The 15878-nt window shown below is 41.0% G+C and overlaps 1 protein-coding gene across 6 annotated transcripts in view; it reads left to right on the top strand.

The window, feature by feature from the left end:
* tmem201 (transmembrane protein 201) overlaps nt 1–15878 on the top strand; it is a 180026-nt gene that overhangs the window by 55400 nt on the left and 108748 nt on the right. For 2 of the 6 annotated variants that reach the window (XM_080215487.1, XM_080215486.1), the window contains exon 6: nt 206–409. In XM_080215487.1, the coding sequence (XP_080071613.1) occupies nt 206–409 (204 nt within the window). Of the gene's footprint in view, nt 1–205; nt 3403–15878 lie in introns of those variants that run through there. The other 4 variants (XR_013889684.1, XM_080215488.1, XM_080215489.1 and 1 more) reach the window with 4 other exon arrangements.

Raw genomic sequence — 15878 nt, 5'->3', positions numbered from 1 at the left:
GTCGGAGAGTCAGTGTAGACTTGTTAGGCCGAATGCCGTTCTCCAGCCCTGAATCTCTGATTTTTCCACGGAAGTAAAACGGAAGCACATTATGCTGGCATGCTTGATAATTAGCCTGATCCTCCTCTGTCTTTACCCTTGGGCATTTGGAACATGGTGTGTTTTTATTTATTTCTGTTTTTCTTTCTTTTACCTAATTCCCCAGGCTGCGAAGGATTGATGCTGTAGCTTCCCTACTCTGGCTGACAGTGATGGGCCTGCATTTGATGGAAGGTTACCTGCAGACCGATGTTCCTGGTTGGCTTGACACTCTGAAATTCAGCACCACGTCCCTATGTTGTTTGGTGGGATTCACTGCTACCATCGCCACTCGAAAGTCAACTGGCCAGCGGCGATACAGAGCACGAAGGTCAGAGTCTGAACAATGAACAGTGGCAGAATATGAACTCTTGTGTGAATGATTCTGTCCTTATTTATCCAGTGGATTGCTGTTTCCTATCTTGCTTTTCCATCATTTGATTGTCTTCTAAGGACCTTAAAGATGAAGCATCATTATTTGTCGACCTATGGATGTTAACTTGAATCTTATTAAAATCAAACCGACACAACAACGTCCTCTTTATTCCATCCGTGTTAGGTTAGTGGCCTTTTTTTTCATAACTGAGCCAATACACCACTTATTAAAACTTAACAAATTAGCTGGAAAAGTGTGAAACCTTTAGATGAAGTGACAAATCTTCAGTCTATTTTTTAAAAGTGGAAATAGATCCCCTGTGGTGTTGCTCAATACGTCACAGGACAGAGTGAAGCTATACCACCTCTTTGTGGCTGTAGCTTGCAGCCACGGTGTCACTGAAAGCATTCACTTAGGAAATTCCCATTATATATAACTGATTGCATATGCATTTTCAGTCATGGAAGTCGACATAAAAAGCATGACCAAACATCATGACAAAAGAAAATGAATGCAAGATAATAACTGTAATAAAAATAAATAGTGTCTTGGGGATAATTTTTAACATAACCTTGGATCTTTATTGACTGGATGCATCCATTTTACGATTTAAATTAATTTGTTGCTTGGGTGTAAGTGAACTGGCACAACAGCCATTTTAATGTGATCTGCCTTTGTCTTTTAAAGTAGTAAATTGTACTATTGTCAAAAAAGAAACTTAGCTGTGTGTGTTCTCTCCCATTCAGAAACGAACGATTAATGATGGGCCTGTTTTAAAAAGACTAGGAACACTACAGTCCTCACTGTGCCACGTTCACGTTGCCTTATATTCATCAAAAAGCAACTATGTTCTCGATTTATACTCATAACTCTAATGGTACTGTTGTGCTTCATTCTTCAGTGTTGTGATACTGATGCATGTTCTTCCCTTGACACACTGCCAGCAAAGTATCTTTCTTGAGGAACGTAATCCTATTGGGGGGGGGAGGAGAAACAAGGCAGTGAGACTGATCACATAGCCCTACTAGACTCGATAGGTCGAAGGGCCTCCTCCTGTGATGTTTGTTCTTCCATGTAATTATGAAACTGAATTAAGGCACCTTCTTCCCCCATCCCCTCAAAAAAAGTCAGTTGTAAGAAAGTGAAGCAAAGTGATTGTGTTTGATTTTCTTAAAGGTGCAAGTTCATTCTAGGTCTATAAAAAATGATTACTGTTTTTTTTAAAAAAACACCTTCGCATTCCTGGCTTCAGACTAGTGAGTGGGTGATATGATGGCTTTATTTTAACACATCACAGACCACAAAAGAAAATAAGTGATTCATTTTCAGTGTTATTTGTATTCCGACATTTGCAATGTAATCACAATTAATGGGTAAACTAAAATTAGTGCAGATTTGTAAGTTTAGTCTTTCCTGTCATTTATGCTGAAGGCAGTCAGTTTAACATTTATAAAACCACGAGTGCCACACTGGTGCCATCAGCTCACCCATCACTAGCTCAAATTTCTCTTCTTTGTATCTGCTGGTGCGCCTTTCATAAGATTTCCTTAACTTTTTTGAATGCTGAATAACTTGCTAATATTTCAAATCCAGCAGTACTTGGAATGCTTCTGAATGTTCTGTAAAAGATATTTAATGCATGCACTAGCCATTAGATTTAGCTTGTGTTCACACTTGTGTACCCGGACAGGCGTCGGAGTCATAGAATCATAGAATCACAGTGCAGAAGGAGGCCATTCGTCCCATCAAGTCTGCACTGTCCACAATCCCAACCAGGCCCTATTCCCGTAACCCCACATATTTCCCTTACTAATCCCCCTGATACTAGGGTCAATTTAGCATGGCCAATCAACCTAATCCCGTGCATCTTTGAACTGTGAGAGGAAACCGGTGCACCCGGCAGAAACCCACGCAGACAGGGGAGAACATGCAGACTCCACGCAGACAGTGACCTGAAGCCGGAATTGAACCTGAATCCCTGGCGGTATGTGGCAGCAGTGCTCGCCACTGTGCCACCGGAGTGTGGCGATTACAGGATTTTCACAGCAACTTCATTGCAGTAACTCATGACACTAATAAATAAAGCAAAAGCAAACATTTAATTTTAATATTACGTAAGAGCCGCATTCAGATCCTTAAGAATTACAGAGTGGGTTGCCTTTAAAGTCGTTGTTAGGTAATGTGTTTTATTTTGTCCTGGGATGTGTGTTGTTGGCAAAGCCATCACTATTGCCCATCCCTAATTGCCCTGAAAAGGTACTGGTAAACCATCACCTTAATCTGCTGTAGTTTATGTGGAGGGAATTCCAGGATTTTAACCCAGCGACGATGAAAGAATGGTGACACACATCCATGTCAGAATGCTTTGTGATTTAGATGGGACTTGGATTAGAGTGATGAGTGAAATTTAGAGTAAGATGTATTAAAGGCAATAATGTACACAATTTCATTTATAAGAATTTTTTTATGAAGTATAAATTAATAATGTCCTTAATCATATTGACGTTAAGTTTCTATATTAAAGTTAATGTTAACTGTAAAATATTGGGTTTTTACAAAATGTTTTTAATTTTCAATTGCATTTATTTCTTTACATTAAATTAGTGTCCTATATTTTATTTGAAAAGTTTCAGCATTCAAAAGGGCTGTACTCCTGTTTTTTCACCTTGCCTTTTGTTACTTTTTATGCATCTTAATTGTTCTCGAATGTTGTGAAATTGGCTTGAATTCAAATTCACGAAGCCTTCCACTTTCTTTGCTTCAAACCTTCTTCTGTCGCCTTGTGTCTTTTCTACATTTAAACAACAATCTTTTGTACTGGTTTAATTGGATCCATTAATGTCTATTACCAAGTAGCTCTAGCTGTAATGTGCATGGTGGAAGTGAAGCTTCTAGGTTTATATGTAGCTGGTTCTCTTTAATAAATTGTATATCCATCATTGAACATACTCTTCACTTATGTGCTGTTGCCATTCATTTTTCAAATTAAATTTTCAAAGCAAGCATTCACAGCATTTACAGCAACTCTGCTCGTTCAAGAAGATGGTAACAGTCTTCATTCTCTACAGTCTTTCAAAAATTTTCAAGCTTTTTGAATTCCAACCAGACTTCAGTTTGCATGTGAATCCCATAATGGGAAGTTTGCGTTCCAGTTCTTGATGTGGATTGGGAGAGAGACTTAACTCCCTTTCGACTTGGTCAACCTGACCAAATGGCTGATTCAGTCTGAAACTGTCAAAGCAAGGTTTTCTCCTCACGTAGCCAAAGCGTACTTGTAGGAGTGTGGTTTTAGAATTCTATTTGCAAAGTAAGTTTAGTGTACATGCGTAAGAGAGGAGATAAAGGGTTTGGTTTCAGTTCAGATTTTCAATAGCACTCAGGCTTTTCAGTTGCACCCTGACAACTGTTTTCCTTCTGCAACATACTTAAAGACTCATTTAATCTTTAGTTATCAAATGAATTAGTTGAAATGCAACCTGTAAATGTGTTTTGACAGTGATTGAAGGTATTTGATTATTTATAAACATTGTGTAAATCTTAATGCAGTATTGGTACAGCCTGATGTAATCATATAGAAATGTTACTAGATATGCAGCTAGATTAATGTAGTCAGTGATTTCTATTTTGTTTTATGAATCTTAATTATCTGTAAATTTAACTAGATTGTGCTAATTACTGTAATGTAATTTTGCATCTGCAGAATTAAGATCATTATATTGTTGCACTGCAGCTATCTCAGCCATAGCCGTCATTTACTAAGATTCAACACCGTGCTCACTTTTCATGACTAGTCATAAGGAAATAGCAATACTGTATGAGTTTACAGCTGAGGTAATGAATGCATTAGAAAGAGATTCAACCCAAACCCATTTGGAGCTACATTTCATCTCCAGCATATTTTGCGCCTAGGTCATATAGGGTAAACTGAAGAAAACTAGTTGAATGCTGGCTTTTAAAGCTATACACGAGCAAGTGTGTATAACAGGTTAGTGCACAGTAACGCAAGAGCTAAAATTATAAATCAGGACAGTATTATCTGTCCACAGAGAACAAAGGTGTGCGTTCAGATGTTTGACACGTTTCTATTTGAACTTTGAAAACAATAACTTATGTATTTTATGGAGCTACAGGGATAGGGATTGTTGTCAGTGCAGACTTGATGGGCCAAATGGCCTTCTGCACTGTAGGGATATGTGTGTATATGTGAAAATGTAAATAATGAGGTGAATAGAATACTCATTGACATAATTCCAGTTTAACAATGTTCGATCCTTGCGCTATGAACCACTGTCTGAAAAGGCAGTGCAGTGGTTAGGGATTTAATTTTCTTTTAAAGCAGTTGGTTTGGTTCTGTAATAAAGTGACACTTTGCTATTTTCATCATACAGCAAATTAAATTTGGCCAGTAATGCATCTAACTGGATTTGGATTTCAGAAATATCTTGGGAAAGGAATTGTAATCAGAAATGTAATTTGCATTCTTGATATCCTTTCAATGCTATATGATTCTAGACTGACCTCTCCTAGATATGTTGCTATATCTGGCCAAATAATTTCCACTTATTTACTTTATCTAATTCTATACTAAAACTGATACAAGTGGAATAGCATCTCTATAAAGCATTCTACTTGTAATTTCTGAGGACTGTATTGATGATTCTTAGTGGCTAACTGGCTCCAGGGAACAAACAGTGGTAGCTTTTCCCCATCTCCTTTGACCACTGCGTAATTTGCCTTTTCTGTTTAGCTCTTCTACTTGTAGATGAGTTTTTTAAAAGAATTTGCCTGTTACGTGCAGCTTTTTATATGGACATATTGCAACGTTTTGTAGCATCATTAAACTGGGCTTTAAACACAACTTTCCTTCAGGATCACACAACATAAGAACATAAGAAATAGGAGCAGGAGTAGGCCATCTAGCCCTTCGAGCCTGCCCCGCCATTCAATAAGATCATGGCTGATCTGTCGTGGCTCAGTTCCACTTTCCCGCCCTCTCCCCATAACCCTTAATCCCCTCTCTTATCAAAAACCCATCAACCCACATCTTAAAAATATTTAGCAAGGCAGCCTCCACCACTTCAATGGGCAGAGAATTCCAGAGATTCACCACCCTTTGAGTGAAGAAGTTCCTCCTCAACTCCGTTCTAAACCGCCCCCCCCTTTATCTTGAGGCTGTGCCCCCTAGTCCTACTGTCTTTTTTGAGCGGGACGAGTCTCTCCGCAACAAATTGAAGAATGACTAGCATCGATGAGATTACATTCCAGGAGTTGTGAATTTCTGTTAGTCTGGAAGAGCAAGTTGTTTTCGCCCCCAGAGATTTTTGTGAATTCGTTTGTGCAGTGTGGGTGTTTCTGGTTGGGCCAACATTTATTGTCCATTCTTAATTGTCCCTGAGCTAAGTGGTTTGTTAAGCCATTTCAGAGGGCATTTACAAGTTAACCACATTGCTGTGGATCGGGAGTCATATGTAGGCCAGACCAGGTAAGGACAGCACGTTTCTCTCCCTAAGGGACATTTGTAAACCAGTTGGATTTTTACAACAATTGACAATGGCTTCATAGTCATTGATAGACTGATTCCAGATTATTGTTTGTGTTCTCCTGCAGGTGTGGAGAGATGCTTTTTGTGGGGGAAAAAAATCACGTTTTCAAATATTGCGGCTTATATAAAAATGTAGCTGCAAGTTACTTGTTGTTTCCATCCCATTGATTTACTAGGGTTTGTTTTTCTGTTCTATTTATAGCTATGACTTTTATCCTTTGGATGATTTTGGAAATTAGTCTTAAATGCTGATTGTGCAGTTGATAAATTGAGCATATTGTTCAAGCTCCATCTTCAAAAATCAATTTAATTAATTGTATTCTTGAAGGTGGAGCTTGTTGAATAATATGGTGACCAATTTGAGAAGGTACTCAAACTCTGAAAATTAGTCACTATACCAAATCAGTCCCATTCTTTGGGTACTCTCACGATATGTGCTTGTGAAAGACAGCACCAGTAAGTTTAAGCAGGCTGTCCACATACAGATTTCTAGTAATAGTCACAAGACTGTGAATCATCTGTTACCATTAGATATAAACTAAACTTGAATAAGTGGCTAGATTCGCCACCCATTAATATTCAATGGCTACAAAAATGATCCATTCGCACTTCAGACAAAAACTTGACAATGCTTACGCTGAATTTTTAAGTGATGACTTTTAGATTGGGCGGCACAGTGGTTAGCACTGCTGCCTCTCAGCACCAGGGACCCGGGTTTGATTCCCGGCTTGGGTTACTGTCTGTGCAAAGTCTGCACATTCTCCTTGTGTTTGCATGGGTTTCCTCCCCGGTTTCCTTCCACATTCTGAAAGACTGGTTGGGTGCATTGGCCATGCAAAATTGCCTTCAGTGTACCTGAACAGACACAGAGTGTGGCAACTAGGAGGTGTTCAAAGTAATTTCATTGCAGTGTTAATGTAAGCCTACTTGTGACAATAATAAATAAATTTACACTTTAGATTTGTCTCATTATTCCTCCTTTTCTCCGTTCTTCTATCCCCATTCTCAAATGTGGTTAGCTTTTATTACTAGGTAAAGTACCTGTCCCCGACTGCCATTGAGATTCTCTCTACACACATTGGCCTGAACTGACTTAAAACTTGCCTTGACCTTCATATGAGACAAGATGGGGAGGCACATTGGCCATTATTAGTTTTTCCTTCAGTACCCTGTTTCAATAGCGCTTACTGGCAATTGCAGGCACACCCCTGTATCAGGTGAAACCATTGCATCGTGCCTTTGAGTTTTGCTCACTTGGATTTGTCTGGAAGTTGTAAGCGAATTAGTTTGTTTCATCACTGTTAAAATATTAAGTAACATTACCCACGTGATTCCAATCAAAGTTGGATTTTTAACTCCCTGGCCTGCTGACTCCAGGAATCTGATTGAAATTTGCCACAGCTGTTTGTGTCACTGGATGAGACACTAATGACTGAAGCATTCTGAACTGAAGTTGTTAGCAAGTCAGGTTTTTAACTGAAGAAAGTCCTTACAATTTATTACAACTTTTACTGACAATTGGTGCACTCAAAAACAATTCAGACATTGACAAGACTACACATGGCTCAGTTTCTGACTCAGCTTTTGAGGTGGAGTTGCTGGAAGATTCACTGTTATGTCTGCTGCATCAGTCTGACTTTTCCACTTCTGGTAAGCACCAGTGATGGTATTTTTTGCAGGCAGCAAAAAACTTAAGACTTAGGGCACACAGGGCATAACTTCACACAGCCAGTCATGAGGTGTATTTTTCTAGATGGTTCAGTGTGATGCTCATCAAAATAGCTTTGATTGCGGTCTCAGCTATTCTCGGGTGGGGAATGGTTGGGACACCATATAGCACCCGAGCTAATGCAGGGGCAGGGGTAAAAAACAAATAGGCTCCCCCTCCTTGCTGCTTTCCATTGATTTGTGTAGAAGTACAAGTGCAGGTATCTAATGAGATCTATGTTGGGCTTAGCAGTGAAGCTGGCATTGGTTGCCTAGATTGACATGTATTATTTGGGTGAGCTATCAATAGGCTGGTGGAACCCCAAAAATTTGTACGTCAGTAAAATTCATCGCACCACACAGAAGGGGATGTTAGTTATAGGTTTGCCAAACATGGGGGCAAGGTGAGATGATCTTTACAAATAACTGATGCCCAACTCTTGGATTTGATTTATTATTGGCACGTGTAAAAGTATTGTTTATTGTGCGCTATACAAACAAAGCATACCATTCTCAGAAGGAAATGAGAAAATGCAGAATATAATATAACCGTCATAGCTAGGGTGCAGAGAAAGATCAACTTAATGCATGGTGGGCCCAATCAAAAGTCTGATGGAAGCAGGGAAGAAGCTGTTCTTGAGTTGGTTGGCGCATGACCTCAGACGTTTGCATCTTTTTCCTGATGGAAGAGAGAATGGCCAGAATGCGTAGGGTCCTTAATTATACTGGCTGCTTTGCCGAGACAGTGGAAAGTGTAGACAGAGTCAATGGATGGGAGGCTAGTTTTTGTGATGGATTGAGCTACATTCATGACCTCTTGTAGTTCCTTGCAGTCTTGGGCAGAGCAGGAGCCATACCAAACTGTGATACAACCAGAAAGAATGCTTTTTATGTTGCACATATAAAAGTTGGTGAGAGTCGTAGCTGACATGCCACAATTCTCTAGACTTCTGAGAAAGTAGAGGTGTTGGTGGGTTTCCTTAACTGTAGTTGCGGGGTGGTGGGGAGTGCGGAGGGAGTGTTTGGGGGGCTGCAGGAGCAGGTTGTTGGTGATCTGGACACCTAAAAACTTGAAGCTCTCGAATATTTCTACTTCAACCCTGTTGATGTAGACAAGGGCATGTTCTCCTTTTCACTTCCTGAAGTCAATGACAATCTCCTTCGTTTTGTTGACATTGAGGGAGAGATTATTGTTGCCACACCAGTTCATTAGATTTTCTACCTCATTCCTGTACTCTGTCTCGTCATTGTTTGAGATCTGACCCACTACAGTGGCGTCTCAGCAAAGTTGAAAATCAAATTGGAGGGGAATTTGGCCACATGCTCATCAGTGTATAAGAAGTATAGTAGAGGGCCGAGAACACAGCGTGGTGGGGGAATGATGTTGATTCAAATTAAATCAAATCAACTCTGATTTAAGGCAAGGAAAAGAAGAGGCAACTGCAGGATCCATACGAGGCCAATGAATGTCAGAGGCTACACTGATGGCTCCCATTCATTTGTCTGCCGTCGCAACTACATGAACCAAGGCAGAAGGTGATGTAGAGGCTACCGCAATGTGACTGACATACTAAAATCAATAGATTTTTATTCAGGATCTTTTATTTTATTAATTTGCCCATACAATGGGGCCATCACTGGCCTAGGCCAGCATTTATTACCCATCCCTAATTGACCTGGTGGTGATTGAATGATTTCTGGTTCCGGTATGCTCTGCAGGAGGTGGCCATAATCTGTTCTCTCATCCAGATATCACCAGACAGGATGCATTGTGACTCGAACTAAAGGTAAACAAACGTGGCACCATTGCTCCCCCACCTTCAGATTTGGACTGTGGGCGTACTGTTGCTTTAGCAAGATACCACCTCAATGGAGACCTTCATATAGAAAATCAATCTACACAAATATTTCTCTCCACTCTAAGAAATAAGTCCCATACAAGAGCAATAAGTCACCCTGAGCTGCTGCAGTCTGTCGTTTAAGTACACCCATAGTGATTTTGGGAAGGGAATTCCAGGATTTTGACCCAGTGACTGGAGGAAGGGTGATATATTTCCAAATCAGGATGTTGTATAGCTGGGAGGGGGACTTCCAGTTGGTGTTCCCAGGCATCAGCCGCATTTGTCCTTCTAGGTGATAGAGGTTGTAGGTTTGGAAGTTCTGTCAAAGGAGCCCTGATGAGTCCCTGCAGTGCATCTCATAGATGGCATATGCTGCTACCACTGTGTTAGTGGTGGAGGGAGTTAATGTTTAAGATGATGGATGGGGTGCCAATAAAGTGGGCTGCTTTGTCCTGGATGGTGTCAACCTTCTTGAGTGTTGATGGAACCTTATCCAGGCACCTAAGAATGTGGAGTTAAAGCAGGTAAATAGTGTTTGAGGTACAAATGAGCTCTGATCTAATTGAATGGCAGAGGAGACTTCAGGGACTCAATGACCTACACTTGTAAAGTTGCTGGTTTTTGCCCTTTACACCAGAAAATACTACGAAAAGGATTGATTAATCTTGTAAAAACATTTTTTTCTCTTAATCAGAGTGGAGGGGAATATTTGTGTAGATTTTTTTTTGTGATATGGATGTCTCCATTGAGGTGGTATCTTGTCAAAGCAATACATACGCCCACGGTCTAAATCTGAAGGTGGGGGAGCAGTGGTGCCTTGCTTTCTTACCTCGAGCGTGAGACACAATGCATCCTGTCTGGTGGATATCTGGACATCAGAACACAGATCGTGGCCACCTTCAGCAGAGCGTTACCGAACCAGAAATCATTTTAAGATCACCTTAAGTTCACATTGAAGCATTGTATTTTGCTACTGTGCTGTGCAACAGGGTAGTCTACCATCTGATCTGTAAGAAGCTTTAATCAGACACCAGCACTGTTACGACAGCAAATTTGCTGAGGAAGAGAGAATTATCTGATCGCAAATCAACATGCCACATTTTTTTTTTAATGCACTATATTTTTAGCATTTTTTCCAGTTTGGCCAGCCAATGATTTTCGTGAAAAAATTTAACATGTGAGACTAACTGCAGTGAAGATCTCTTTCCAGGCATGTTTATTTCTTAATTTCTGCAGTTTATTTTTGAATCATCATTGAAACACAACAGTGAATTGTTTGTGTATACTATTGCCACAGCAACCTGCTCAGTTCTTTGAAAGAGGAATAGTTTTTTTATTTGCTTTTTTTTTTGAAAAATGGGCCGTGTCTGGTTTCCCATTGAGAAAAGGAGAGTGTAAGAGAATCAAAAACTTAAAAGTAAAATGTCTCAGCACTGGCTAGGACTGAGGTTAATGTGTGTTGTGGGGGCGGGTGAATTGTTCAGGGGTAATATATTCATATATTTGTGAGAATTAAATCATTAAAACCCTACAGTTCAGGAGGCGGCCATTCAGCCCATCAAGTCTGCACTGACCACAATCCCATCCAGGTCTGATTCCCGTAACCCCACATATTTACCCTGCAAATCCCCTGAAGGTAGGATCAATTTAGCATGGCCAATCCAGCTAACCCCGCACATCTTTGGAGTGTGGGAGGAAACTCACGCAGACATGAGGAGAGCATGCAAACTCCACACAGACAGTGACCCAAGGTGGAATTGAACCTGGATCCCTGGCGCTGTGAGGCAGCAGTACTAACCACTGTGCCGCCATGCCACCCTGAATTGGATCCCATTAAATTTGCTGTGTAATGGAGCAGTCACATTGTGATTTTCCCAAGGTTTTACTTTCTCAGCAAGACTAGCAAGAGTCAATGCAGCCAGTGTGAGGTCAGATTAAAAGAGTCGCGTTTCTCTTAAAGTACGTTTTTATACCATAAAATGAGCTACTGAACAGAGCTATACATATTTAGCCTTTTGAACCATTTCCGAGCCTTGAACGGACATTTGTATTTCCTATGTATATAACTAGCAGCTCATGACTGAGCTTTCTAATCGGTTTCTAATGGTAAAGAATGATCAAAGGTTAAAGTAATCTGTTCGGGAAACTTTCCAGTTCTACTCTGCGCAACTTGAGCAAAGAACATTTAAAAGCAAATTGTGATAACTCAGATCCAGTTTTTTCAAAGTTGATTTAGGGGTGGCATGGCAGCACAGTGGTTAGCACTGCTGCTTCTCAGCTCCAGGGACCCGGGTTTGATTCCCAGCTTGGGTCAATTGTCAGTGTGGAGTTTGCATGTTTCCCCGTGTCTCGTGGGTTTTCTCCAGATGCTTTGGTTTCCTCCGACAGGCCAAAGATGTGCAGGTTAGATTGAATGGCCGTGATAAATTACCCCTCAGTTTCCCAGGTTGTGTAGGTTAGTGGGATTAGCAGGGTAAATGTGAGAGGTCAGAAGGATGGGGCCTGGGTGGGATTGTTGTTGGTGCAGACTTGATGTGCCAAATGGCCTCCTCCTGCACTGCAATATTTATTATTGTCACAAGCAGGCTTACATTAACACTGCATTGAAGTTACTGTGAAAATCCCCTAGGCACCACACTCTGGTGCCCATTTGGGTACACTGAGGGAGAATTTAGCACGGCCAATGCACTTAACTAGCACATCTTTTGGACTGTGGGAGGAACCCAGAGCACCTGGAAGAAACCCGTGCAGACTCTGCACAGACAGTGGCCCAAATCAGGAATTGAACCCGGGTCCCTGGAACTGAGAGGCAGAAATGCTAACACTGTGCCACCAATTCACCCTCCGTAACACTTGCTGGAAGTTTCAAGATGCTGTTGTTTTTGGCTACCAACTCAGCCTTCCCAGGTGAGACCACATTTGGAGTATGGTGTGCATTTTGGCCTCCATACTTAAGGAAGGATACACCTGTATTAGAGGTGGTACAACAACTAGTTTAGATCCTGGGCTGTGACGCTTGTGCTATATGAGGCTGAGTAAGTTGGGTTCTCTGGAGTTTAGGAGAATGAGATGATCTCGTTGAAGCATATAAGATTCTGAAGGGGCTCGTCAGGGTAGATGCTAAAAGGTTGCATGCCCCTGGCTGGGGTGTCTAGAGCACGGATAAAACATTCAAGACAGGGGATGATTATTTGGGACTGAGATGAGAAATTTCTTTACATAAAGTGTTGTGAATTTTTGGAATTCTTACCCCCTGGAGAGTTCTAAATGCTTTAACATTGAAGGTTGAGGTGGGACAGAGTTCTGGTCTTTCACAGAATTGAAGGGTATAGGGAGCGGGTGTGAGGTTCAAGTCAGCCATTATAGTATTGATTGGCGGAGCGGGCTCAGTGGGCCATGTAGTTTACTCCTGTTCCTATTTCCTATGATCTTGAGTGTCCCACTTTTTTTTTAAGATTTGGACTCTTCTGTCATGTGATTCATGCTGTTTCCAAATATATTGCAGCAGTTGTGTAGCAGCCAAAGCTGCGTTGATGCCGAGCTCCACAGTGGAATAGAGCAGTGACGTATTCTCACAAACTTCTGCCCTCACTGTAAGGTCAGAAACAAAAATACCATTACAAGCACCAAGGAATGGGATTGATAAAATATCCATTTGCGCTGCAAGCACTTGTCTAATCACGAATATGGAGACCTGGATAAGCCATCAGTTCCTGTAACTTTTTTTTCCTTGTCAAATGTCGTCAGAGGCCATGAGTAAATTCAGTTATTTATCACATTCAATCAGCTGTTAACATGCTCCGCTTACAGGTTACTTCAGATCACGGTAGCACAGTGGTTCGCACTGATGCCTCACAGCTTCAGAGGCCCGGGTTCAATTCACTCCCACACTCCAAAGATGTGGGGGTTAGGTGGATTAGCCATGCTAAATTGACCCTTAATGTCGGGGGACTATCTAGGGTGTGGGGTTATGGGGATAGGGTCTGGATGGGATTGTGGTTGGTGCAGACTCGATGGACTGAATGGCCTCCTTCTGAAGGACTTTATGAGAATAGCCATGCAACTTAAACCCTAAGTCTGAAAGACATGCTGGTTAGGGTGCATTGGCCATACTAAATTCTCCCTCAGTGTATCCAAACAGGCGCCGCAGTGTGGCAACTAAGGGATTTTCACAGTAACTTCATTGCAGTGTTAAAGTAAGCCTACTTGTGACAGTAATAAATAAACAAAACTAAACTTTTGTGAAGTTGAAGAGAATCTTTCATTGGCATTTAGCCAAACCACAAATGCTTCAACATTAAATTTATAATAGTCAAGTGTCCGCTCCCCCCTAAAAATGAAAAACATGCGGTTCAGCTCATTGCAAGGTGTTGTCACTGCATTTAAACAAAAGTGGTTTGAACATCACATTTCATTTAAGTAAATAATTTTGAGTGTTTGGAGGTGCTTGAGCGTGACACTCTGAATCTAAGGATCTGTGTGCAGGCTTTAGTGATTATATTAGCTTTATAAATCAGACTCCACTGTAAGGAAGATGAAATTGGAAGAGGTTTATTTAAACAAAAAGTTTGAACTCCTAAGATTAAATTTCATCTTTGTGCTTTTTTTTGGTCCCTTCCCAATGGTGGCTGGAAGGTAGGCTGGCATGGAGTTCCAAGGAGTTTTTCAAGGTGCATAGGTAAAGAAGAGTGTGTGTAATTCGGTCTAGTTCCTCATGGGTTTGTAGCCCTGGAAAGAATTATTATTGGCTTGTGCGGAAATATTACACATCCGCAGCCAGGCACTGCTGCTTTTTTTTTTCAGATCAAATTCAATGAATATCGATGGTCATGAAGTGAGTTAATCTGCCCCATCTTTAATCTAATTTGAGTCAATTGTGCAGTTTACATTCATCAGAACTGCAAAAATGTGTACATATATATCACACACACACACTACTAATGTACGCCCTTTTGGAAGAAGTAGCATTGTTAACTTAATTGAACTATTATGTGCTGGCACTGGGGTGGGCACAGTAAGAATCTCAACACCAGGTTGAAGTGCAACAGATTTATTTGGTAGCACACGCTTTCAGGGCGCTGTCCCTTCACTCACCCGATGAAGGAACAGTGCTCTGAAAGCTTGTGCTACCAAATAAACTTGTTGGACTTTAACCTGGTGTTGTGAGACTTCTTACTAATTCTACCATTGGCAGTGTGTCTGGCGCAGGAAAAGCATATTGATTTTACGAGGCTGTTTCTAAAGCTGCGCTCTCAGCAGCTTGACGTTGACTTTGAAAAGCTTACCCTGAGGGACTTGTGAAACATTCAGATACGTCTGTTACCTATCTGAAGTGACAGACATTCAAGTGTTCTGCTTCCAGTAGCAGCTCTGTTTTTGCAGCAGTGAAAAATAAAGGCTTGTATTCTCAACAAGTATCATCAGGCCAGAATCTGGAATTAGAATGCAGTTGTGACAAAAGTGATGGAAGGGCCTAAATTGTGAACGTGAAGAGAGCCTTTCATTTCTTTAGCAGACAGACAGTCTTGGCCTCCAGTGCCTAAAGTGACAGCTGTAATCTTTCTAGTCACCAGCTTCAGTGTCCAATGAATTGAGGCTGTGGAGCTCATTAATTTGTGAACTGTGTTGAAATGCTTTGCTTAGATGTGTGACATGTTATATGACCCATTGTGATGTGTGGGTTATATCTCTCTGTTGTAATGTATAGCCTTGTTCACGAGCTCCTTCTTTATAATGTATTTGCGAGCATGATTCCCCATCTTGATATATTTCTAGGCCTGCGTGACCAAGGATTGGAATGCAAGGGATTTTTTGAAAGTAGAAGATGCAGTAGTTTGATTTATCTGCTGCTTCACCATATCCTTCAAGTCATTCCTTTTTCATAAACAATCCAGTTACTTTTTAAAGCCCATGTATTCAGACTGTTTGCTACTTGTGTGACCTATTGAGTGACAAGCTGAGCTTCCAGCGCTTTGCATTGCAAAGGTTGGCTACTTCCACTTTCATTGTTGCTGGTCTCAACGATTTGCTACTGGAACATTCATTCAACACTTTGACACCTCAAGTTTTAATTGTTCAAACATTCTCTGCCAACCTCCTGTCCTCCACACACTCTAATCTTAGGCTGTGTTACCCGTACCCCGTTTACACTGACGCCAGCAAGTTCCCATTCATCATTTTAAATCCCTTTGTGGGCTCCCCCTTTTAAATCTGATTGCCTCCTGCTGGAGTACAGCACCCTCAAAATTCTTATTTCCGCATCTTTGATCTCCCATGTATCACCAATCTTCCTTTGGCACCACAATTGGCAGCTGTGTCTTCAGTCTAAACTTCT

Source organism: Carcharhinus amblyrhynchos, chromosome 30 (genome assembly GCF_965287045.1).
Source record: "Carcharhinus amblyrhynchos chromosome 30, sCarAmb.v2.hapA, whole genome shotgun sequence".
In the NCBI taxonomy this organism is placed as follows: domain Eukaryota; kingdom Metazoa; phylum Chordata; class Chondrichthyes; order Carcharhiniformes; family Carcharhinidae; genus Carcharhinus; species Carcharhinus amblyrhynchos.
The sequence above is the reverse complement of the archived record's forward strand: the minus strand, read 5'-3'. Positions and strand labels throughout refer to the sequence as shown.